Here is a 27,857-nt window from a genome sequence, read left to right on the forward strand (position 1 = left end):
GAAAACTTACAGAAACAGTTCATCAGGGCTCTCAGACTGAACTGACAATCAGGGCGGTTGCATGGGTCTGAGCTAGATCTTCTGCATATATGTTTGTTATGGCTGTGTAGCTTGGTGTACTTGTGCGACTCCTAACAATGGAAACGGGAGCTGTCTCTGAACCTTTTGCCTGCTTTTGGGACCCTTTTCCTCAAACTGAGTTGCCTTGTCCACCCTTAATAAGAGGGGAGGTTCCTAGTATTGTTGCAACCTGATATGCCATGTTTGGTTGATATCCCTGAGAAGCCTCCCCTTTTCTCAAAAGAAATGGAGAAGAAGCGGATCTGGAAAAGATGAGATGGGGGAGTGACTGGAAGGAGGGGAAGCTGCAGTTGGGACATAATATATGAGAGAAGAAGAAGAAAGATCTGATCATCTAAAACAGTGGGTCTCAATTTGTGGGTCATGACCCTTTGAGAGGTTTGCACATCAGATATTTACATTACTATTCATAACAGTAGCAAAATTAGAGTTACAAAATAGCAACAAAATAGTTTTATGTTTGAGGTCCCCACAACATGAGGAAATTATTAAAGGGTTGCAGAATTTGGAAGGTTGAGAACAACTGATCTAAAAGAATTCACGTGATGAAAATACTCATTGCTGAATACAGTACACCTAAACTGGCATAATCAAAATCCCCTTCTGAGCCCACAGGACATCAAAGGTAAAAACAAGTGAGTCAGGCATTGGATCCTTGTAAGCAGCAAATGAAGAGCAAAGGTACACCTGTGAGCACACTTAGCTGACCAATGATCTTGGCTTTGGAAATTAAAGTCCAAGCCTGAAAAAGGAAACTGTACCTAGGACATTTACACACTGAGAAGTAACATTTAAGATTCAACACAAAATAGTTATCAAAAACACAGCTAGAAAAAAAACTCCATCTATTAGAATAGGAAGTCAACAAGAAACTCCAGCTTTTGGGGGGATGAATGAAAAAGCAAACAACTAACAACAAAACAGGCCAACTCGCAGGGAATAGTACCAATATACTCAATAAAAACCCACATCATTTGGTTTTCCTTTTGTCTGAGGCTTGGTAATGGTGTGAAGATTCTAAAGTGGGTCACAGCCCTGGGTTTTGCCCAGTCCATCTCTTCCTGCTGACTACAGATCTGAATCTGTAACTCTCAGCCACCGCTCCTGTACCATGTCGGCCTGGTACAGCCATGCTTCCCACCATGACTATAATGAACTAAAGCTCTTAAACTGTAAGCCAGCCCCAATTAACTGTTTTCCTTTATAAGAGCTGTCATAGTGATGGTGTCTCTTCACAGGAACAAAACACTGATTTAGACATGTATCCTCTTGATCTTTAGTTTTCTGTTACTCTACCTTAGGTTTCATGTATTGTACTGAATATATATCGACAGTGTGGTCAGTCTTGTTCCTGATTTTAGTGAAAATGCTTTGAATTTTTCTCCATTAAGGTTAATGCTGGCTGTAGGTTTGTTGTAGATGGCATATATTATGTAATGTTATGTCTCTTGTATTCCTAGTCTCTCCAGGACTTTTATCAGGAATAGGTATTGGGTTTTGTCAAAGGACTTTTCAGCATCTAAGGAAAAAATCATGTGAGCTTTTTTGTTTACAGAGTGGATTATACTTACTGATTTATGTATACTGAATTGTTCCAGAATCTCTGGAATAAAGCCTACTATCAGTGGGAATTTCTTTCTTTTACTGTGTTCTTGGATGCAGACTACAATTATTTTATTGAGAATTACTGCATGTATTTTCATAAACAGAATTGGTCTCTAATTCTTTTTTTGTTAGGTCTTTGTATGATTTATGTATCAGGCTAATTGCAGCCTTGTAGAATGAACTGGAGAGTGCTCTTTTGGCTTGTTTCTTGTTGAATAATTTTGGAGTATTGGCATTAATTCTTTGAATACCTGGTAGAATTCTGCCCTAAAACCATCTGGACTGTTGGGTTAGGTGATTTAATAATAGCTTCTATTTCATTGGGTATGTTTCAATGATTTATCTGGTCTTATGTAACTTTGGAATGTGCTACATAGCAAGTGAATGCCCTCTTCTTTTAGATACTGCAGTTGATAGAGTACAGATTTTTTAAATGTTCTTATTTCCTCTGTGTCTGTTGTTATTTTGGCTACAGATTTCTCCATACTATTGATTTTTCTAAAAGAACCAACTTTTGTTTCCTTGTTTCTACCTTATTGATTTCAGCCCTCAGTTTAATTATTTTTTGCTGGCTACTGCTTTTGGAACTTTTGCCCTTTCCTTCCTCTCCCACCCCCTTTTCTTTCATTTTAGAACTTTCAGGTGTGGCAATTAAGTAAGCTCTCCAATCTTTTCATGTAAGCGCTTAGCACTTAGTTCATCAGTTCTCAGCCTGTGAGTGAGGATGCCCTTTAGAAGTCTAATGGCCCTTTCACAAGGTTGCATATAAGCTATCCTGCATATCAAATAGTTACATCACGATTCACAACAGTAGCAACATTACAGCTATGAAGTAGCAATGAAAATAATTTTATGGTTGGGGGTCACCACAACATGATGAACTGTATTAAAGGGTCACAATATTTGGAAGGTTAAGTCTATGAGCTTCTTCTCTCTAAGAACTGCCTTCCTTTTTGCCCAATAATTTTGGACATGCTTTTACTTTCACTCAATTTTAAAATGTTTTAAATTTCATTTTGTGTCTTATTTTTCATTCATTACTGAGTTGTAGAGGTTTCATGTGTTTAGAAATTTTCTGTTGTTAGTATCTAACTATAATCCTTTGGTCTGATAGGATGTACTGTTAGTTGTATCTATTCAGGCTTGCTTTGTCTTCAAGTATGTGGTCAACTTAGGAGAAAGGTCCATGAGCTGATGAGAAGAAGGTTCATTCTTTTGTTTGGGATGAATGTCCTGTAACTTTCTGCTACATCCACTTGGTTTATGCTGCCACTTAGGTCAGCATTTATTTTCAGTTCTTATCTGGATGGTCTGTCTGCCTATTGGCAAGAATGAGGTACTGACGTCACCTACTATTACCGTTTGAAGGTTAGTAAGTGATGTCGGTTGTAGTAGTTTCTTTCATGAAACTGGGTGCTGTGTGTGCATATATCCTCTTGGTGGATCTTCCTTTTGCTGAATATATAGTGTCCTTTCCAGTCTCTTCTGATTAGTTTTGTTTTCAAGTCTATTTTGTCGGCTATTAAGATGGCTACACGGGTTTGCTTCTTGATTCCTTTAGCTTGGAATATCTTTTATAGGCATTCACTCTGAGGTAATATGTATCTTTAAGGTGTTTCTTACATACAGCAAGATGGATCCTGTTTTGTAATCTAATTTGTTAGACTATGTCTTTTTATGGAAGAAATGAGATCACTGATCTTGAGTGTTATCAATGCAATGTTTTTTGATTGCTATTATTTTGCTGTGATGTGTCTTTCCTTCAGTCCCTTTGATTCACTGCTCTGGGATTATTTATTTCTTGTGTTTTCTTGAATGTTGTTATTAACTTCCTCAGATTGAAGTTTTCCTTCTAATGTCTTCTGTATACCTGGATTTGTAGACTGATAGTTTAATGTTGTGTTGTCCTGGAATGTCTTTCCCCAACAAGTTGAAATTTCTGCTGGGTATAGAAATCTGGGCTGGTATCTGTGGTGTTTTACTTTGTAGAACATCTATCTGTTAATCTAATAGGTCTGGTTTTGTATGCTATTTGGTTTTTTTCCTCTATGGCTTTTAAATTTTATTTTTATGTTTAGTTTTGATTATTGTATTGTGATTTTTGTATTCTTTTCTTGTCCAGTCTATCAGATATTCTGAATGTACCTTGTACCTTGACAGGCATCTTCTTAAGTTAGGGAAACGTTCATCTTCAACTTTGTTGAAAATACTTTCTGTATCTTTTATTTGGCTTTCTTCTCCTGCCTTCATTCCTATTATTCTCAGATTTAGTCTTTTCATAGTGTCTCAGATTTCCTTGATGTTTTGTGCTTAGATTTTTTTTTTTTACTTAACATTTTCTTTGACCAAGGTATCCATTTCTTCTATCTTCAATGCCTGATATTCTCTTTTATCTTTTGTATTCTGTTGTTGAAGACTGTCTCTGAGATTTTATTTAGCTCCCTAAATTATTCATTTCTAGTTTTACTTCATTGGAGCTTTCTTTAGCAGTTCAATTTCCACTTTCAGGTTTTGAACTTTTTTCTTTCAGTGTTTGTGTTTTCATAGATTTCATTAAATAGCTTCACTCCTATACTCTTTAAGGTCCTTGAACATTTCATAAAGGCTATTTTGAAGCCCATGTCTTTTGCTTCACATATGTTGAAATACTCAAGGTTACTGTACTAGAGCTGCTAGACTCTAGGGATACATTTATGTTGGTGTCTAAGCATCTGGGTTTGGGATGCATATAATTCAAGGTACTGATTACAAGGTCCTCTCTCTGTTGAGTGGATTTTCCTTGTACTCTGTTGTCCTCTCTGGAGTTTAGAAAAGTGTACTGGTTACTGGCTGCATGGTACAGAGTGCTGAGTCCTTCCAGGTATCGTAGCTGTTGGTCCAAGACAGAACTTCTTTCTAGGTTTTGGAAGCTGACACTTAGGAATAAAGATGAGATAGAAGAGGGGTGCTGGGGTGTTCACAGGATGAAAGATAACTGCATCTGGAAAGAGAATCTCTGGTGTTCCCCAGGGAATAGAAGAAAAGAGGGAAGGCAAGCTGCTACAAGCAGTCTGCTATAGGACTGGAGATGCATTAGGGAATGTCTAAGTCACAGGAGGCTCTATCTGTATGGCCTGAGTTTTGTAAACAGATGCCTATGAGATAGGATAGGTTTGTATCAGAGAGAAATACTCTGGCAGCAACAGACTTAGCAGAGAGGCCTGAAATCTCAACATGTGTATGCTTTACCTAAAGGATCGTATCTGCACAGAACACAACACGCAAGTAAATGTGAGCAGGCAAAGAAGAGCGAATCTTCCTTCTTCCAATGTCCTCATATAGACCTTCGGCAGAATATATGTCCCAGATTAAAGGTATGTACCACCACGCCTGCATCTGGGACTGTTTTATCCCAAGCTGACCTTAAACTCAGAGATCTTCTTGCCTTTAGTCTCCTGGGATTCACAGCCACTATGCCTCAAGATCTCCATGGCAAGATCCAGGTCAGAAACTCCCAGTCTCAAGATCTAGATCACAGGTGAGTCTTCTAAATCTGGATTTTAGTTCACTTCAGATACAGTCAAGTTGACAACCAGGAATAGCTATTACAATCAAAGACACAAAATAAGGAAATGCCAGTAGAACAAAAGGATAACCAAGGATTGGAAATATCTAACACTTAAATTCTAACTCAAGACTAAGTGTACTAGGTAAGAAGAGAAATGAGCCTGCTTTAACAAATTTTGATAATTGTGTCAAGGAAGTGATCCAACAAACAAAACAAAACAAAATTATTAGACAGAATAATAAACATATTTTTGACCCTCGTGTTATTTTTTAATCTTTCCCAAATGAAAATACAAAATTAAAGATAATTTAATAGTCTATTGCCTTGACAGCTGGCATCAGTACTGAAGGTGAAGAGAGCGGAAAGAATATCTAAGAATATCATATCACCCACACAAACAGTGCATAGTATAAGGATGCATGTATATGAACACACATGTATATGCTTTAATACTTCAGGAATATTTCAGATCCAAACTGATGAGAAGATATTTAATTAGTTTTACACTTTGGTAATATTTGCATAACTTGACATAAATCTGAAAAGATAACAGATGATAAATTAAGCTCTTTATTCCGCAATCTTGAGCAATTCACCCAATTTCCCCGGCATGACTAAGTGTAAATTGCCTTGGAGTTTTATTGTAAGGGGAAAAAAATGTAGCTTACCTAAAGAGGTCTTTAATCAAAGAAGCATGCATACATAAAATACATAATCCACAAGAGATGCCTCTGCAAATGCTTTTTCATTTCCCTTTTATCTATAATACTGTCTCTTTTTTATTGCTATTCAATTCATTCATTGAATATGAATGAGTAAAAAAATGTAACAAGTTTTTAAACAGAATTTTACGCTAATAATTAGCTACAGGAAAGTATAAAAGGCAAAGTGTCATATTATGCACCAAAAATCCAGATATAATCCTCAAACTTCAATCAAAGTCATTCATGTATATGAAAATCAGCAAATACAAAGGGTCACAGTCTCATCCCCACCTCCATTCTCCTGGGAGAAATGGGTGGAACATTTATATGGAGTAGTTGTCATGGACAAAGGTAGGTCAACATTCCACATCTTTAACCAGGGAAGTGATGAACAGTTACAGCTGTGATGGCATCCATTACTGAAAGTCAGACAGTCAAGTGCCTCAGAGAGGTGCCATTGCTGGAAGACACCATAGAAATTCATTGTAGGCACTGAAAAAAGGAAACCCAGTGCCTGTTTCACTTAGAAACTGCAGCATTATAGGGATACATAGCCATTCAATTTAAAAATCTATGTTAAAAAAGCAGAACCATAGAGCTATCGGAGGAAATCACTGCTGTAGAAACGCCCAGTTCCTACAGAGACCAGTGTTTAGTAACAGAATGACAACTTAAAGACTCCACATGGAGGGCTAGGGAGATAGCTTAGTAAGGTCCTTGCTGAGTAAGCATGAGGACTCATGTTTGAGTTCCAGAACCCAGTTTAAGAAACAAACAACAAAACAGGTGTAATGAGTGACATTTATAATCCTGTGCTGAGGAGACTGATCACTGGGGCTGAGTGATAAGGCACCTGAGTCTGTACAGTCCAGGCCTGTGAGAGACCTTGTCTCAAATGAAAACAAACCAAAAATGAGTGCGTAGACAGGTCCTGTGGAACACCAGAGCTTGTCCACTGGTCTCCACATGTATGCACTCACAGAGATGAAAAAGAACACACATGAACATACACATATACAAGGATTCTAAAAGTATCATAGTTCTGAAGTCAGTATTTTTAATATGTATGTTCTTTTAATAACAGGACTGATTGACTTGTAAAGCGGTTTACCTCTTCCACGACTTAATATAAAGTTTGGGAAATAGAGCATTTGCTACCAGATAAAGATTGTGATCAGAAATGATAGTCTACTACAGATCATATATAATCTTCAATAGTCAGGATTCAAGGAAAAGCTTTTTTAAATCAAGTAGTAAAAAAGCCAAATTGCACCTGCCATCTCTACAGTAAATTTAACATTTATAAAGCTTAACAAAAAGTTTTATTTGGAGATATGTATGTATACACACACACACACACACACACACACACACACACACATACATATAAAATAACATTCTGAAAATTCAAAATATGAGCCCCATAAAGGCAATTCCCTACCTACCTAGTTCTATATACATCTAGACGTTACTGACACTATGGGATTGTACTGCGACATCACACTGCTTTACGTATAATTTCCTGTACTTATATTCACAAAGTTGATCCTTTGCTGAACACAAACACCACTGTGATTTGCCTGACTTCTGCTGTTGCACTTAATCCTGTTGAAGGATGAGTTCTGTCAACAGAAATAAAAGCGCAACTGTAACTAAACCTACAAGAAGGATAATTTTAGATTCCACTGCCTGTCTTGTTGGAGTGAAGACATCATGCTATGTCTGAAAGATGTATTTTAAAGTCTCGACTGTTCAGATAAAATTGATGGCATTCATTTTAATTTGGTATTTCAGAAGAAACACAGAAATATATTATACCCATAATAACAGATGTTTCATTACTAGTCATGAATCTTTTACTAATGCATTGGAATCAACTACACATATCTGATAGAAATATGAGACATAAGCATACATTCTAAGTAATTATATCTCCCCATGGAATTCCTTTTTATTCATGATTTAATAATACGATCAGAAGAAAGAATGATTATACTACCTAGTAACTAAATATATACTGCCATCAGTGTTTTTTAAATAACATTTTAATTTTATATTGCCATTCTTAATTGCTTCTGAAAATGATGTATTTTCTGATAATGTTATTTAAAAACTTTCAATGGTACAAATTGACATGTCAAATGCAAAGTTTTAAAATTGTATCTTCTATCAAGTTAGATGGATAAATTTGACAGGCCAGACACAGACACTCAGACTTATAGTAAGTAAGGGGGTCACAGTGATCATTCTGACGTGATATTCAGGCAGAGAATGGGGAGAAGTCATTACCACCAATGTGAAGGCATCTGAGGGCATGCTGACGGAGGAGGGATGCAGGCTCAGGCAAGGTCAAGTTGGAATGAAAATGCTTAAGAAATCCTTATTTAGATCAAGCTTTATCTCTTTCAGTTTGTTTCATTGTCTTTTAAAATAAACAACGTTATGATGACTTTTCATAAATGACTCCTTTATTCTGCTACCCCAGCCTACTTCATAATTATCTCCAGATCGCAGTCTTAATACTGTACATTAGTAAAGTATGAAACTGAGATGCTTTTCCTATTAAGCCTACTCAAGAGCTTACTCTCCGCTAACTGCTCTATAATACAACTTGTATATACCTATGTTTATGAACACATTTTACAACATGAACTCAATGAGGACATATCTGTGCTTTCCACATGACCGCAGCTTCTAGGATGCAATAAGTAAACAATATTCTTATTTTATCAATAAGATCTATTGTTTTGTTTTTAACATGTTCTCCTTAAAAATAAAAAAAGAATACCTTTGTAGTATGCTTTGAACTTAAAATACTTAACACAGTGACTCTAAGAAATTAATGTTTTATAATAGATGAAATACACTAATAAATGATCAATTTACTATGACTGGATTACACTAAGGTAAAGTGTGGTCTCTGTTTTCTATTATCATGTGAAAAACACTAAATTAATGATTTCTGGTATACCTTTTTACAAATTTGTTTAGAGAATTACATCATCATATAATGTATGGATTATACCTTCTTAATTTTCTTTAAAAACTACAAAAATGTATAGATAAAAACTGACAGAGTTTAAGTTTCAATCTTCTAATTTCCTCAAATATTCTTTTTCGATTAAACACTAATGATTTCTGGTATACCTTTTTACAAATTGTTTAGAGAATTACATTATCATACAATGTATGGATTGTACCTTCTTAATTTTCTTTAAAAACTACAAAAATGTATAGATTAAAAACTGACATAGTTTAAGTTTCGACCTTCTAATTTCCTCAAATATTCTTTTTCGACTGATGGAGAGAAGAGGATAAAAGATAAGGTCTATCAATTAAACAAAATTTTAGTGCCGAGTACAATTAGCCCTACACATTTCTTTCTTAACCTTGCATAAAACTGAAAATTTATAATCACTAAAGAGCAAATGTCCATTTCCTACTTAATTTAGGCCCTGGCAACAGCCACTTTGCTTCCCACTCCAGTGCATGACAATTTATACAGGCCTCAGAAATAGTACATGGTATCTGGTCCTGCCCTGGCATATTTCAGCTGAATACTGGAGTTACAGTTCTTTCATTGCACCAGATAACACATGTCCTTCTTCCTAAACTCAACAATACTCCATTGCAAGGATATGCAATTTTCTTCACCTACTCATCTCTTGATGGGAAATTTGCCTGATTCTGCAACTTGTCTGTTGTGAGGAACACTGCCGTGAACAATAGAAAATCAAGTATTACTTTATAATACCGATTTCAAGTTTTCTAGATAACTACTAGATCTAGATTTCAAGTTTTCTAGTCAGTTACACGTGACTGTTGGATCACAAGACATTTCCACTTTGGGGAAAGTTTATTTTCATGAGAGATGCATAATTCTAGCATAACAAGGGAAAACAGTCCACTTTCTTCATAACCACACCAGCATTTATCTTTGGCATTTTGTTAATGGCCACCTTATGAAGTATCAGTTGTGGATGGTTCTGATTTCTCTCTCCCTAATGCCATAGTTTGTTGTTGTTGTTGGTTTGACTGCTCCCTCTAGCTCTTCTATGAATAACTGTCTATCCACATCCTTAACCTAACTTTTAAATACGCACGTTTTTATTTTATTTCTTCCTGCTGGGATGTAAGAGTTCCCTAAATATTTGAGATGAACCTTATTTTTTTTTCTTTCTTTTTTTAAAAATTGGATATTTTATGTATTTACATTTCAGATGTTATCCCCTTTCCCCATTCCCCCTCCCCCCCATAAACTCACTATCCCTCCTCCTCCTTTTGCTTTTATATCATTTTAATTACATCCAAGTATTAAGGTCAGTTCTAGGTTGAGGAACTAGCAATACAATAGATAAAAATCGTCAAGGAACAAGCAAGACAATAAACACAAATAGTCAAAGAACAAGCAAGGCAATAAACAAAGTCCTTATCACTGTTTCTAAGGGCTTATCAGGATGATCAAAATATCTGAGCCTACTTCCCTGTCCTAGCCCAAAGTCATTTTCATGTCTCAAGCCTACTTCCTTGTTCTAGCCTAAGATTTAGATTCCTGCCTGAAATTACTTCTTTGTTCTAGCCTAATGTCAGATTCCTGCCTGAAGACCACTTACTTCCTTGTTCTTGGCCAATGTCCTACTCTGACTCTGGCATTTATTATTGTTACATATTGCAAGTAACCCTTACTTTGTTTTTTGTTTGTATTTTATTTTATTTTTCCCCATCTGCTTTTATACCATTTTAATTACATGCAAGTATTAAGGTGAGTTCTAGGTTCAGGAACTAGCAATACAGTAGATGCAATCATCAAGGAACAAGCAAGACAATAAACACAAAAGGTCAAAGAACAAGCAAGGCAATAAAAAAGTCCTGTGATCACTCCCATGATCATGTTTCTAAGGGTTTATCAGGATGACCAAAATATATCTGAGCCTACTTCCCTGTCCTAGCCCAAAGACATTTTCATGTGTGAAACATACTTCTTCGTTCTAGCCTAAGATTTAGATTCCTGCTTGAAATTACTTCTTTGTTCTAGCCTAAGATTTAGATGAACCTCTTAAGAGATACATGGTTTATAAGTATGTCTCCCATTCTGTAAGTTGTCTTTTGTTGTATTAGCCAGTTCTTTCGTTGGTTTGGAGCCTACAGCTTAGTGCTTTCCCTTGAGTCTCTTTGTGCCGGTTACTTTGGTGTCATATAAAAGGCATCAAGTCTACCATAAGGGAAATAAACTTTCAATGCTTCATTCTGAAAGCTTCAGTTTCATGTCATATATTTAAATTTTTTTCTTGTGTTTTTGGGGATTTGTTCATTTGTTTTCTTTGAGTATGGCTCTGCAGTTTTTCCAGCACTACTGGTTGAAGAGGCCATCCTTTTAGAACTATATGTTCATGGCATGTTTGCCAATCATCATGTTTGCCAATCACTATACACATGAACCTTTATTTCTGAAATTTCATTTTTATCTCACTGAAATATACATGTCTTGTAAGTATTCTGTCTAAACTCCACCTCCACAGTTATCTGACAACCCCCAGGTATGCTCCTCCCCAGTTACCTGGCAACAACCAGGTAGGCCTGCCCACTATAAAAGGGGATGCTTGCCTCCTCCTCTCTCTCTTATTCTCTTACTCTCTTGCCTCTAGCTTCTCTCTGCCCCCTCGCCCTTCCCCCCTTCCCTTCTCCCTCTCTCCACATGGTCATGGCCGGCCTCTACCTTTCCTCTTTGTCTGCCATCTTCTTCTGTTTCTCTCCCCCCACCTTTGCCCTCTTCCCTAAATAACCCTCCCCCCGCCCCCCGTGGAACAGGAGTCTGGTCTGCTGTTATCTGTTCTAAGCTGCGTGCTGAAGTCTAAGATGTCTTCCTGCTAGTACTATACTGTTTTACTGACTGTAGATTTGTAAGACTTTTCTTCCTGGGGATTGTTTCTGGCCATATGGAGCCTTCTATATATTTTAAGAGAGATTTTCTTTTCATATTTTGTTTTTAAAAAGCCACTGAGATTTATTAGTGACTGCAGTAACTCTCCATCCTGCTGTGAAGATTGTAGACTTGTGAAGACTATAAACCCTTGCTCCATGGTGATGGGACATTACTGCATCTGTCTGTGTCATCTGTGATTCCAACACTGTTCTGTACTATTCAAGCTCAAGTCTTCATTCCCTGCCTAAGTTTATACCTAAATATTTTACAGTACCAGTACTATCCTAAATCAAAGTTCTCTCTGCTACCCTTTGAAACTGTTCATCACTGGTATGCTTATATATCGTTATGTTTGATTTTGTAACTTTACTGAGCTCATTTATAAGTTCTCAGAGGAATTCCTTTGTGAAGCATTTAGTTTTCTACTTACAGGATAATGTTCTTTACAGACATAACTTCATTTCTTCTTTCCTCATTGGCCTTTTTTTTTTTCTCTTTTGCCTCCAAACTACACCTGTTTTGGCTAAATCTTCTAACACTGTGTGGAACACACTGCCAAAAACAGGCCACAGTTGCATTTTTCTAATTTCTGAGGACAAGCTTTGTCCTTCTCAGTGACTAGCATTATGTTAGCTGTGAGAGTCACATATATGAAGTTTGTGAAGTTGTGATAATTTCTTCTACATATTCTACACTTAGCTTTTATAATGACAAACTTTGATTTTTCATATTATATGTATATTTCTCACAGGTCTTTTCTTTGTAGCTATCATGGGCTCATGTAATATACTTTACAATAGCAGCAATCTATTCTAAGCTTACAGATATTAACTTCAATTACTTAAAAACTCTCTACTTTCACATCTCCTCCGAGCACAGCCAGATCATACACAGCACATTCTATACTGTGTATCCATTAACGTATATATTATGGCCAGATTGTCTCTTCTGTTTGCCTTTCATTTCTGTGCCAGATGTTCATGCGCTTTCACATCATTTAGAATCCTTTAAAAAACTGTATCCATGTGGTGCTTAATAAGACCCTGGAATCTGAAGACCACATTCTTTTCACAAATTACGGCCAAAGAATATTCATCACTATTGTTTGGCAATGAAAAATCAGGATTGAGCTCAATCTGAGTTGTGTTCCTGAGATCAATAAAGCAGTTCTTGATCATAAAGCACCACACACATTGATACCTACCAGTCCCTTTGCTGACATATGGAGGCTTAAAGAATTTCACAACACCATAGACATTGGCAATTGTACCTTCCTTAAGTAGATTCAGGGGTGTATATGTATAGGGAGTCATCGGAACCTAAAGAAAGAAAAGACAACAATTATATCACTATCTACATTTTAGAATATTATGATGACACCTATAAATTATTAAGTATACTTCATCTCATTTTCAAATGATTATCCTAAAGAAGACTTCAAAATGTAAAGGAGAAACATCTGTAAAACAACACAGTAGCTTCTAAATGTTACTATAGAAACCAGCTAATTTTCTTGAAGTAATTTTATTCAGAAGTAGAGAAATTAACATGCCAACCTATAAGGTGACTGATCTAGCCAATGCAAGGGCACATAGAAGGTTCATATATGACCAGTGCAGTGATAAGATGAGATTTTAATTACTGACATGAGCGAGAGTCTCCTCATGAGACCCAGGATGTAATAATTTTTCTGCTTCACTGAGTTCTGTCATGCTGAGAGTACAGCATGTGCCAGCACTTAGATACAAGGTTTTTTATTTTTTTAATTTTAATAGTCTCATGGCCAGCTGCTGCAGCATTACTCAGCATAGATCTAGAAGTCACCCTAAGATACTAAAACATTCATGAGAAAGCTACAGGACTTAATACAATAAGGATAATTTGATGACATATTCAAAAACTGTTCAGCATATACATCACCTATCTATAGCCAAGACATTAAAGGCTTCTATTATGTCTTGATAGCTTAAGACAAAGCTGAGCTAATGATGGGGCAAGGAAACAATGAGGCAAGAGAATGTGAGCACTAGGGACTGAGGATGTACCTCAGACACAGTGTTGACTGCCATGTACAAGTCTTGTTCCATCCTATCAACGAAAAACCCCAAGGAAACAAAGGCAACACAACCCCTCCTCAAACAAAAACAAATCCCATAATCCCATCCCTAAAAAAATGGGTTAAATGTAATATCATTTACAGCAGTGGATAAAAACCAAGACAATTATGCCTGGAAGATGAAAATGTATCTGGTACAGTTGGCAAGATGGTTCAGTAGGAGAAATATTAGCCATATGTATGTACAAATTGGAGCACTCAGGTAAACACTAGGTGGGTTTAGTGGTCCACCTATAATCACGGTGCTTTGGAAGCAGACAGAGGACCCAGGCTAGCTAGACTAGAGCTAGCCATCACAAGGTTTTAGTGAGATATTCTGCTTCAGAATATATAGTAGATAGTGATAAAAGGAAGACATCTGACCACATCTTAATAATAAATGAATGCATATAGGTAGAACATACATTATATTAAACTTTATCAATATATTGCCTTCTTTCTAATTTCATTCAGCTGTAAGTATCCAACCTGTAAAAATAAAAATACTTCCTTCTGATATTAGATACCACAATTTTATAAAATAAAGAAAATTTGATTAAAAAACATGTAAGTATAAAAATTGTTTTTTATTTATACAATTTGTTAAATCACAACTCTGTACACAACAACCTGCTTTAATACAGGCTGACCAAAGAGATAAATTTGCCTGTGGTTTAAACTAACAAAAACTGTGTGTCTTCATAAAGTAAGAACTGGTTTTCTTCCAGTTTTCTTACATATGTACAGTTTATGCAGAGATATTAGTAAATTATATAGGTTAAAAAAATCAACTATCATTAGGTATATACAGAACTATAATGCAATACCATTATATAAAAAAAGTAAAGATACTGTTTCCATTGGATTAGCACGAATGCAAAAGATGACTATAAAATAGGCTAAATTAAAATCAAACTATAAAGCAAATCAAAATATGAAGCAGATGCATAAATGTATATGTATCACTGTATATTAAGTATCACCTTACCAAAGACATTGTTTGATGAATAGATCTACCATAAAGCTGAAAACAAGAGGATTTATTTGTATGGATGTTACTTCCATTCAAATACGGTTAACTGTACATTTAACAATACTCACATTCTCTATCCTGGTACAGTTTGGTTCCATGACTCACATCAGGCACACACAACCACCTGCACCTGTAGTTCCAGGGGGCCCAACATGCTGCTCTGGCCTCCACAGGCACCTGCATTCATATGCACATACCCTGTACAAATTCCTATACACACACACACACACACACACACACACACACACACACCATAATTTAAAAAAATGTTAAAGATGTAAGATCAAATGGAAATGTAGTTAAAAGTTGGGGTGGGGGGGCTCTCAAATCTCCTACAGCAACTTCATTAGCCAATATTAGATTCAGCACAGAGGAAGAGACTGATAATCCAACACTGCACTAACAGTGCTAGAAACTTCTAGTTATATATTCTGCAGACACAGTTTTTTTCCTTTTTAGCAATGGAGTAGCTAATGCTTTTGAACGGGGAGAAGGACACTCAAGCCTCATGCTCTGGCCTCTGTGTGGCATGTTTATGACTCAGGTGCACTGTTATCATCTTTGTTCCTTTTAACCTGTCTACTGACATTTTGGTTTGGCAAACAACTCAATGAGAATGTTTCTGCCTTCACAGTAAACAACTAAACAACGCAGATTAGTATTTCCCTCATAAACTTAAAGAAATATTATCTATTCAATTACTTTGTTCTAATAAAGCCACAACAAGAGTAGATGACTCCAAGTAACCAGAGCTCTTGATAGTTAAATCCATGAAAAGTTTCTGTCTGAAGCTTTTACTTCTCTCTAGCATATGCTGGCACTTAAGGAACAAAATAAATACACTTTCACGCAATTTTCACAAAAAGTAAAACATATTTGGTTCAACTGACCTCAGAGCAATACATTATAATTTAAACAAAAGTAAGATTTTAGTCAAAAGATTACAAGTGTCTAATTTAACATGTCTGTCCATTCTAAATTCTAATGTATACTCACACAGATAGACATAAACACAGAGAGACAGACAGACAGACACATACACACACACACACACACACACACACACACACAACCTGTACTCACACACATACATACAAATCCCTGTTATTTACTATTTAACTAAAAAAAATTTCCAATATGAATACTATATAGAAAGAAATACAGAGATAACAAAATTTATACAGAACACATGCTATCAAAGAACAGCTGGTTAGTAACCCAATATTTACTTAAGAAGAAGTTAGGAAAATTTGATATTCAGCATTTTAGAAAATTCAAGTCCAGAACACAGGAAGCAGATATTATTTTAGGCATCTTTGTTGCCTGAAAAAAAAAAAAAACAAAAACAAATACCAAGTTCTTCACCCACTACACCACACATACACCAGGATAACCATCCTCTGCCAGTGCCAGCAATGTTGGCTTCAGTTTCCATCATGTAAGATAGGCCTTCAAATACTACAAAACCACCATAGTGAGTTTTCTATTTGAGACTCCACTCTGATACAAAAAAAAAGAAAGAAAAAAAATTGAAGAACAATTTATTAAATCGCCATGAGAATGGTCTCACTTGAAATCTGACCATAGAAAGGAACTACAGTTAAATTATTTCTACTCTAACAGTGGAATCGTGTCTGTGCATATACCAAAAAGACTAGGAAGAGCCATACAATGATGCGGACATAAATGTTTTGGTATATTTTGTTAAAATCTAGATGAGACAGAGCTGGAGAGCGGGTGCAGCTTGCTGCTCTTACAGAGGACTCCAGTTCAGTTCCCATCACCCATAGCAGGCAGCTCGCCGTCACCTAAAATTCCAGTTCCCAAGGGATGCAATGTAATGTCCGCTACTGGCCTCTTCACCTCCTGGTACCATCATGCAGATGCTGGTACAGACATAAAACAAGTAAATCTTTTAACAATTGAGATGAACATTTAAGTACCTAATGGTCCTGTGACATAAACATGTATATATGCAGGTATAGTTTTTGAGTCTAGTGTGTATTCTGTAATACGGTTTAAATTACATAATTCATAAATTTTCCTCAAAATAATACACAACACACTCAAATGAGTTGAACACTCAAAAGATAAAATAAAGTGCCTAATAATTGTTATCGTTCATCTTGGTTGGATTGAGAATCCACTAAGTAACATGTCTTTGGGGAGGTCTTTGAGAAAGAAGCTCTTCCACCAGAATGGGTGGTACATTCTAGGTAAGACTATACAGAGACTCATATATCCAAGAGGTCTAAGGAAAAAGCAATGCAGTTTGACTGCCTATCTTTCATTCCTGCTGGTGAGTGCATCAGTCTCACTGCTGCTGCTGCTTCTGCTGCTACTGCTGCTGCCACTGCTGCTATCCTTTACTGATATCAGATGCCAGCCTCTTGAGTCTTCCAAAGGCTCTACAGAAATACTAGGCTTTCAACAACAGAAGATAGAGACTGCTGAGGCATTAAACAGATTGGCTGAACAGCTACAGGGCTGTCAGCCTCTCCAGCATGCAGATGGTCACTGCTAGGACTATTGAGCCTCTACAGTATAAACAAATAGTATATACTTTCTATCAGTTCCACTAGAAAACTGTAATATGCGGTTAAAATTAGGTGACAAATATATAGCTATTAGCTAAATAACTCTCACTGGTTCTATAGGTTTAAAGTTTTGCATAATAAAGGCTCAATCGGTTAAAGAAGCTGATCCCAAGCCTGACAACCTGAATTTGATTTCAAGATCCACTTTGTAGGAGAGGACCAACTACATATGTTGTCCTTTGACCTCTATATTCCTGAACATGGTGTTAGCTAAATATCATAAATGTCTTTATCATAGTAAGCAAGTATTCTCTTAACTTTCTGAGTTCTACTATCATGAAAAATGCTAGAATTGTCAAACAAGTTTTCTGCAGCTACTGATGTAATCATTTTATGTTCCCCCCTTTATTCAATTAAGGTAGTATATTGCAATGACTTTATTATCATTATTATTATTATTATTATTATTATTTTCCATTTTTTACATCTCTGCCTGGTATTAATAGTACTCAGCCTAATCCTATTTTTATGTTGTAAGTTTACCTTGACTACTATTTGGCTAAGGGCTTTACAGGTATGCATTTTAAGATAACTAAGAATCTTATGAGCACAATGAGTTACAAAATACAGTAATTTTTAATTACATTAGTTTAATTGAAGAAGAAACAGATATGTAAGTTTAAAGCTTCTGTTGAATACTAAATATTGAAATGAAGCAACAGGAGAAACCATTCCATTACATACATGGCTAAGTTATATACCTTTTGGACTTTTGCAATTATAAAGGCATCACTTTTTATGTATTTTTTGCATATGTAAAATATTAAAGGCATCATTTTATGTATCTTTTCCATATGTAAAATATATTTGACAATTTTTCAAAAATGAATCTATAAGAGAATATTATTAATAACTCCAAATCTATCTTAAAACAATAAATATTACTGTTTAAAATTATTCTGCAACTTGAAAGTAAACTTTTTCAGCCACTTAATAACTTTTTAAAACACTACTACACTGCTAACTTTTGATTTTGATTTGTTTTTGTCAATTGATAAAAACATATGCATATAGATAAACATACTAAATACAACTGTTTTACCCATAATAAAACTGGTAAGTATATTTTCACAAGCACAGTTATTTTCAAATATAATTATGAAGAAAACAATTTAAATGTTTATACTTAAGGCATGTCAAAAAATAAGCTCATGAAATGGGTTAAACAAAATCAACAAAAACAAGGAATTGTGTAGGAGGAGCTAAGGTGGGAGGAGTTAGGAGAGGAAGAGGAAAAGGAAGAGGAGGAGTGAGACAGCAGAGATGTAGGAGGATGGATAGCCACGCAGGTATCGAGAGCAGTGGGATTAACTATTTTTATTTAGGTTAGCTAATTGAGAAACAACTCCCTGTACAGGCATATTGTTATTGAGCTTTACCAAACATATAAAGCCTTTGATTAATCTTTAAGCATTAGAGTTTCATTTTCTCTTGATACCTGCATGGCTTTCCATCCTCCTACATCTCTGGCCTGCCCTCGCTACTCCTCTTCCTTTTTCCTCTTCCTCTCCCAACTCCTCCTACCTTAGCTCTTCCTACAGCATGATGCCATGCCTATAATTCTCGCACTTGAGAGACAGAAGCCAAGGACCCATAGTGTCACATCCTGTCGGAACTGTACAGTGAAACTCTAGCACAAGTGCATAGTGGAAAAGCACATGCAACCTGAATAAAGCCCCAAGTTTAAACCAAAATCACGGGCTTGAGAGATTGCTGAACCATTCAGAGTTTAAGACCACTGGTTGTTCTACCACAGGACCTGGTTTTGGTTCCTAGCAGATACATGGTAGCTCACAACGGTCTGTAACTTCAGGACCAGGAAATCTGACACCCTCTTCTAGTCTCTGAGAGTGCATACATGCACTGCACAGATATACATGAAGGCAAAACATCCATATACATATAATAATAATAATAATAATAATAATAGGAGGAAGAGGAATACGAATATTAAAAATAACATGTTTAAAACAGAAAGGTCAAAAATTCTAGAAATAACAGAGAAGAATACTAGCAGAAATGATTAAATAAAATTAAATCCTCAAATTGGACAATTAAAAATTATCCAAATAGAGGGAAATGCAGACACAGAAAAAAGTACTTACTAAACAGACACTGTAGAAACTTTATGTTAAAAGCTACAACAGAAGCGAAAAACCTTCTGAACAGAGTTAAGAGATCAATCCATAAGAAGGCATTATAATAAAATGCAAAATATAGAAATTTAATGACATAAAAAGCTGACACAATATATTAAATAGACCTCTAGCAAGAATCGGCCAAAAAAAAAATTAGGAAGACAAAAGCTAGAAATGAGGTACTACTACTAATCTTATCAACATTAACATGCACCAAAGAATAAATTTATAACAGTACATTGGTCAAGTTAAATGATAGAGGCAATTTCCTATAGAAATAAAAACTGTCAAAAGTTCCCTTAAGTCAAAACAGGTAAAAGTAGAGAGAGGAGACTGACCTCAAATTGAATAACAGCACTTATTGTTAATATTCCTCCCATAAAAATGTCTACTAGACATTTAAAGCAGCAATAATCATTCCCCAAACTAATCTTAAATAAAGAGGAAGGGCCACTAACAACCTATCTCAAGAGAACTGCATTCTTAGACAAGAGTATCATCATAACAAAGCTTCACACTACTAGCCTTAGCAATCTGTAGCAAAGTATTTAGAGACCCAAACCCAACAGTATACCAAAAAATAGTTTTTCCTAAAACTACAAGATAGTTTCAAAAGGACAAAAACAATCAATCAAGGAGAACTGCATATTAGCATAGTGAATTAAGACAACCAGTGATCAGCACACAAGGCTAACTAGTGTCATTAGCAAAACCCAACATCCAATTAAGAAGGAGCTCTCAGCGAATTAAGGTTTGAAGACTTCTGCTCAATCTGAGGGATATACGTACTGATAAAACATCATTTGAAAGGATGGATGACTTACTGACACTACATTTCCACAGACGGCTTTCACATATACAGAGTCATCTGTCCCTAACAGAGTTCACATATACAGACTCATCTGTCCCTAATAGAGTTACAGACGGTCTTCTTCTGGTCCATCCACCTTCTATTTCTGTCTTTGGTATACAACACTGACTACTTAGACAAGGAGCAGAATGAGTACCCAAGTTATATTCCTGATCTTGGGGAAAGGTTAACGTGGCACACCATTAACTATATTTGCTGCGACTTTGGAAGACAGTCATGGTCATATCAAAAGAGGTTCATCACAGTTTTAGACATCTATGATAAACTGCTGTAAAATTAAATCACACCCAATGTAAACAAGACACATTTAAAATGTGAAAAATATAATATGCTGATGATAGTGTGGAAGTCACCCAAATTCTCATAAAAATACTGACAGAAATGTAAACAGGCATTAATACTCTGGGAAAAGCTCTGTCAAAACTTAGTAACAATAAATATGTGGATGGCCTTAAACACACAAACTTCACTAAACGTTATTCTGTATGGTCCGCCGAAACAAATACTCCTAAAATTATATGCAGTCATATCTGATACAGCCAAAACTATAAAACTGCAACTGTCTATCAACAGTAGAACAACAAGATCAGAACAGATAAATGGTCATATATGCACAGAAAAGAATAGTCTAGAGCAATGAAAAGAAACCAAAAATCATAAACCTCATTAACATAAAGATTGTAGAAGAGTGATGTGAGGCCATAAAACTAAAGGAAAAGACAACTAATCTATGGATCACAAGGACATTCTTTTCCTTGGAGGCTAGTGACAGAAAGAGCTAGCCCTATGTCAACCTCTTTTCTGGATTAGATATTAATTACAAGTGCATGTTTCCCGTGTAAAAATCTGTATGGCTTGGTCATTTTTTCACAAGGATGTACATCTGAGGAAACATAAAAGCTTAAAGAAACTGACCCATCCTGGACTGAAACAGCATACTTTCACTCCTGCCTGCCCAGCCATACTACACTCATTTGTCCTTGTTTGCTTAACAAATGAATGGCTTCTCTGAGAAGATCCACACATGAGGTACATAACTGAGCCTTCTGCTTACTTGATCTCTGGCCCTGTCAGAACTTTACAGTCCATTCAGTGGTAATCTAACAAATCCAACTAATACAATCCCAAAACCAAACAAGACGGTTTTCAATTTTCTGCCAATACTTCTTACTTGATAAATATCATAGACATTCAATTTCCTCAAAACTTATTCTGTCTTTTTATACTCCACAAGTTTAATTTGTTTTTTTACCAAGATCATATTTGTATTTTGTATTATAAATGTTATAACTATTCATTGCATTTCTTCTCCCCTCTATGATGTAAACTCTAAGAAGCAAAGGTTAAGTTTGGTCTCCACAGTATTCCCAGTACTAACAATAGTGCCCATTCTAGTGATGGTGTTGATACTTGCAGTTCATAGTCTGATTCCCATTCACTGCCCCAAACTATACAAACAATTTACAGGCTTTAACTGTGACTAACTGGTAGTGTCTAAATGGCTAAGGTACACTTTCTAGCTTGCCAGGATTACTAAGGAGAGAGAATTCTCCCTACATAGGAGGCCATCAATATACAAAGTAGTATGTTGAAGGCAAAATAGATACTAAAATAATTAGGTCACACTAGTCAAAGTACAAACAGAGCAGTTAGCCATTGCAATACTCTGGTTGTAGGAGTAAAGGGATCTCATTTAATGGTAAAGAATGAGAGGTAGAAGGAGATACTGATACTGGCTGTCTCCATTATTGTAAAAACTTACCTATTAAAAATCACTGTGTGTGACTATGTGTGTCCTCAACCCCATGTAAAAATGTAAATAAATAAAGTTACTTATTTTCAGAGTATAAGTAAAAAGGTAAGCACAAATAAAGCATGCTTTTATTACATACCTTAAAGTCTAGTCTTCAAAATAGCTGTTTTACTTCCACAAGGCATTAAGAAGCAACCGAGTCTTCCCTGAAAGGAAAAGAAAAATAGTTAGCAAAGAAGACCATTTTTAATAATATATAAGTAAATGTTACAATAGATTTTGAAGCATTAGAATTGATGGAGTTGTATATCACTAGCAAAACACAGAAAGATACTTGGTGATTCTGAAGAACTGTTCTCACATATAACTACCCGAGAGTTACTATCAGAAAGGTCTCTGCTTACCAAACGTGTCTACACACACACACACACACACACACACACACACACACACACACACACCTGTGCAACCCTAGAGTAATGTAACCTTTGCTACTAATGTCTCTGGCAAGGGATTACTGGCTCACAATATCTTCAGTAAGATGCTCATTTGCCTTTAAAACCTTGTGGTGCCCTAGTCCCTGCTATACACACTCACAGTTCACTACAGTGTGCTTTCCAAGTTGTAATGCTATGTTTTTCCTAAATAAGCTAAATTAACCATCAGAGAATCTTTCCTGATGCTCATTTAGATCATTCTTTCAGGAAGTCAATATATTGTCATCACATAAATATTAAAACTTACTTGACAAAAATCAGGACCTAAAAATAAATATCATCCATAATTCAACTTTTAAGCCAACCTTTTATCTTAGATACAGAGAACGGTAAAGTAAATCAATTTTCCAAAGCTTTGCTTTATCCTCTAATATCATTTATTAACAGAAAAAAAAAAAGCTTGGTTTTGGAAAGTTTAAATGATAATTTAATAAAGAAAAAAAGCTTACAAATACGAAATTATAAGCTCATAAACTAGGATAGTCTGTCCAAATCCGGTCACATAAAGACACAAGTGTAATTTCGGTTTTGTTCTAGTTCAGTAACTAACCATTCTGTCAATTTAGAAACATAATTTACTCAAAATTGCAGACAAAATAAAGTGTTTCATCACAAGTTTTCAAATTTCTTTTGGGTCTTATTTTTAATGTCTCTATGTAGAGATCTACAATGATATCTAATTATTGAAAAATGTTTAAAAGTAGATCCTATAGTACCTACCTTTCACATTAATATTCCAAACTTAATCATAACAAAGTTGTGTGCAGTTTTCCTCTGCCAGGAAACTACATTAGGGTCATCTGTATAAAATACATTTCCAATTTAACCAGTCTGGAATGACCACATTCATTTTCTAGTTCACTGGAAGGGTAAGTAACACAATAAGCACAATGTATTCTCCAAATTTAATAATTTAACATGCTTGCTTACTTAACTTATTGTTACCAATGAAATATCTTAGTCTTTCTTTTTTTCTTTTGGCCTAAAATAGGAACCCCAAAGAAGATACTGGGAAAATTAGAATTAAAGTTTTATCTTCTTTGAATCAAATTTGTGGAATTAGGGTGTGTGTGTATGGGTGTGTGCATGTTTGTGTGCACATGTGTTTTGTTTCTATTTTGTGTTTTTCTTTTTATAAAAGATTATTTCAAATTTAAACAATGTCCCATAAATAATAAGCACATATTTCTAAAAAAAAAAAAAAAGTTCCAACTTTCTGATGAGACAGAAATCTACCAACTTTATTCATAAAAGAATCATCATGAAACTATGGGTATAAACTATAAAGACACAGTTACTTAATGCATAGTGATTCAGAAGTAGAGATGTGAAATGTTTACTTAGGTAAAATGCTAGAAAGAATAATAACAAATGGTTGCACAACCTACAAGTTCCAAACCCTTCTTTGACTCATCAGGGGAAATACACAACAATAAACTACCCGAGAGTTGAGTGAAAGAAGAGAGGCAGGAGCATGCTTATGCAAAGCAACTGGCAGATACTGTCTAACATTTGTGAGAAAATTTACCAGACATTTTTAATGGACTGTTAAGGCCAACAATGTGCTCTGCAATTGTACAGGGCACTTAGGAGCACCAAGGGCATCAGTCATTTACAAGCTCTTCACAGACCTGAAAAGAGGCAGAGAAGGGCACAGCAGAAAGGTAGGAAATTTGGGTGACTCTCTCCCCCTCACCTTCCATCAGAACAACAGCCTAACAATATGAGGACTTGAGTAAGAAGCCTGTGAGTTTGATGGAAACTCACTGTAGCTGGCCAAGAGAACAACAACAAACCAAACCAACCAAACAAACAAAACAAAAAGCATTCAACTTCTATTTGGAACATAGGTGTAAGTCAAAAACTATAGTTAGGTCAGGGCAAGATGTCCCTAGACTGAGACCTCTCCAATATCCAAACCTGAACTCTGGGCACAAGACTGTGTCTCCTCTTCTCTTGCCCAGCATAGACGGGAATTTAAAACAGTTAGTTTCCTGAACTCACTGACCCTCTATTCTAATTGTTCTGAATTTTAGCTCATCAAGTCTGAAACAAGCTGTCTAGATTCAAATGTCACCTCTGCCATCTGTTAGCTATCTGATCTCAGGAAAATTACTTAACCCTTCTGAAATACAGCACTTTTGTCTACATAGGTAAGATATAAAGCATCAATGTCACAAGTCTTTGTGATAATTAAACGAATTAATATATACACAACACCAAAATGCCACACACCAGGAAAAGAAAATACTAAATTCTACTGTTTGTTAGCATTAAATGACTATTTTTTCCTAAGCTTTCTACCACTAATTCAAATCATTATCAATACTTACGTTCATTGTTGTCCTTGCCTAAGCTTTCTATATCCGATATATTCTTTGCACAGGAGGCAGAGCGGCTATGTCTTTCTCCTCCCAACATCTAATATGAAACTAACACAGTTTTATCATAGCATCCAAATTCTTTAGCATAGGACTGCTCGACTGCTCTTACTCAAAAGGAAGGTTAAGTAAAATACACCATCACCCTGAAAGTCCCGGTTTAACTTTCTTAATCTAACATATCAAACCAAAAAGGTATCTCATGTTCACAGATCATACTGCTACACATTATTAATTAGAATTAGAAATAACCTTTAGTATGGTCAGATATATTTATCTTGGACCTCGGAAACATATTCCACTGTATTATAAAATAATATGTTTGTTAAGTATCTGCTGGAAAATTATAACATTGATATATTCAGTCTCAGTTGTAACTGTAAAAATAAAAACCAATCTCTCACACAGATACTGAATATAAAATATGGGTATTCCTTCTAGGAGGAAAATGTTTTCTGAGTTAACCTTCTTAGCAGGATATCCACTTCGCTTTTGTATTTAAAGAACTTCAAAAATCTGTTACAATTTCACCAACTTCTTCACCTCGGTATTTTTAAATGTTGGACATGGAGGCGGGGAGGGGGAGTACGGGTTTCATTCTTTGATTCCTTTTTCAATTAAAATATTGTGTACGAACACTGAACCAAAAGCTTCTTGTTTCCAAAACTGAGTTGCCTTCTCCCTCAAACTCGTAAATACCCTAAGAGAAACTGCAATTGATGCTAATCTGTGAACTCTAGGTTGAATCTTTCTTCTCAAACTTCTTGCCTGGGCTACTCAATAGCATCGGAGTTTAACTCTGCCGCATATAAACCAACCGTTCCTGCACCACTCCGAAGCATGAGGGCGTACTCGGATCTATTCACGACTCCTTCCGATAGTGTTCGGTCAACACTAACCGTACGTGATAGAGTTTCTGCAAAATTGCACCAAATTTTGCAATGAACTAAACAGTTCCTGTTATATTTATCCAGGGTCGAGTCCACTGCGTCCCCTTCACGAATTCCAAACCTCCTCAGGCTCACTCACCAGCAAAACTCCCGGACAACTAATGTCTGGACTGACGCGCCGGTGACGTCATGCGCGCGCGCGCGGGCGCAATCCGCTTAGCTCACGCATGCGTAGTTCCCTAGAATTGCACAGCGGGTAAAAACCGAGAGGCGGAGCATCGCCGAGCTGCAGCAACCCGCGTCACACGTATCCAGGCTGCTCGCAACCCATCTCCCCTAACCTGCAGAGACAACCCCTAGCCTGCAGAGGGAGCTTGACCAGCTCTTAGGGTTGCTAAATCATGGACTGAAGAGGTGAGGTGGCTCAGCCATTAAAGGCTAGCTTCACAAGCCAAAATAGAATTCTTAAATCCTTTAGCCAATAAGAACTCTGTTCCAAACTAGGCGTTGGTTCCAGGTTCCGTTCGGTCGACAAGAAGCCCCTGACGCTAAAGCTTTTATTCTCATTCTTAAGTTAAACATTCAAATGTAACTTTTCCAAGGCTATAAATACATGATGGTCATGATGTTATTTGTTTTATAGCACTTTAGTGACATCTGTGGTATTTTCAGTTAAGTTGCAGAACCTTGCCATTATTTTCTAAAGCTTTCTTTTCCTTCCCCACCCCGTGTTCATAAAACATAAGTGAACCAGGAAAAACATCTAAAGTGGAATTCATGGACTGCCCATTAGAGGAACATGGTAAGGCTCAGACCCATACTGTTATCACCTCACACAGTTATGAAATACTATTTATCCTCTAAGTTTAGCCACTGTATGGATTTTGGATCCTGTGCACTTTGGTCGAAAGCAAGGAACCAGAAGAATCCCCTAACACCAACTGAGGGCCTGGAGGCAGCATCTTTGGCAATAAGCAAGCAGGAAATTAGAAAAATTAACAAGAACCGGCAACCAAACTGGTGACATACTGATCAAGAGGACTCCATGCTGGTCAAGAGAACTGTTATTGCTGGTTATAGCTTCATTATAATAACAAGTTAACATTCTTCAGGAGTGTGAGGAGCATACACAAGAATACTTTGAAGCTTATGTTACCTGGCTTGTGAGTGATATGCACAGTTGTTGTTTAATAAATTTCTGTTCTATTAAGAAAGCTGCTGTACTTGCTTTCTGCTTTTGCATTTGCTTCAGAACTAATTCCCCTATCTGATTTGTGTCTAACATCAGACAAAGCCTCTACCCAGTCAGTCGGTGACACTGACTTACTTCCACCACAGTAAAATTACTTATATCCTCCTAGCAGATGTTCATGCTTTCCTCTTTACTTTCCCTCAGTATTTAAACACATTCTTCTACATTTGAAGTTTTCTAGGAGCAGGGATAAACGGTTCTGTTTTAGATCCAAGACCAGTATACTATGGCTGATAGCTTTAGGAGTGAAATATTCATTAGATGAATAATACTCAGGGGAAAAATATGTTTCTTTTCTTACCTTTGACATCAGCTTTTCCATCCTTCCCAAACCCTCAGCCGATTATGTGGAAATTTTCCTTAACTAAAACAGAGAAGACTCCTTGTTGCTAAGCCAAAGGGAGATATTTAGTCTCAAGAAGTTTTTTTTACTAAGTCTGAAAGCATTGTGGTTTTGTCAAAATTACTAAACTCATCTTCTTGGCCAAGG

General features: G+C 36.1%; 1 protein-coding gene across 4 annotated transcripts in view; it reads right to left on the minus strand.

Annotated features, from left to right (window-relative positions):
- Positions 1 to 26,310, minus strand: part of Pot1 (protection of telomeres 1) — a 68,902-nt gene extending 42,592 nt beyond the window's left edge. For 2 of the 4 annotated variants that reach the window (XM_028762583.1, XM_028762582.1), the window contains exons 1-3: positions 26,255 to 26,310; positions 22,487 to 22,553; positions 13,065 to 13,179 (exon numbers count right to left, since the gene is read on the minus strand). In XM_028762583.1, the coding sequence (XP_028618416.1) occupies positions 13,065 to 13,173 (109 nt within the window). In that variant the 5' untranslated portion in view covers positions 13,174 to 13,179; positions 22,487 to 22,553; positions 26,255 to 26,310. Of the gene's footprint in view, positions 1 to 13,064; positions 13,180 to 22,486; positions 22,554 to 23,564; positions 23,612 to 26,043; positions 26,102 to 26,254 lie in introns of those variants that run through there. The other 2 variants (XM_028762584.1, XM_028762585.1) reach the window with 2 other exon arrangements.
- Positions 26,311 to 27,857: the final 1,547 nt, after the last annotated feature.

This window comes from Grammomys surdaster, unplaced genomic scaffold (genome assembly GCF_004785775.1).
Source record: "Grammomys surdaster isolate TR1022 unplaced genomic scaffold, NIH_TR_1.0 134, whole genome shotgun sequence".
NCBI classification, from domain to species: domain Eukaryota; kingdom Metazoa; phylum Chordata; class Mammalia; order Rodentia; family Muridae; genus Grammomys; species Grammomys surdaster.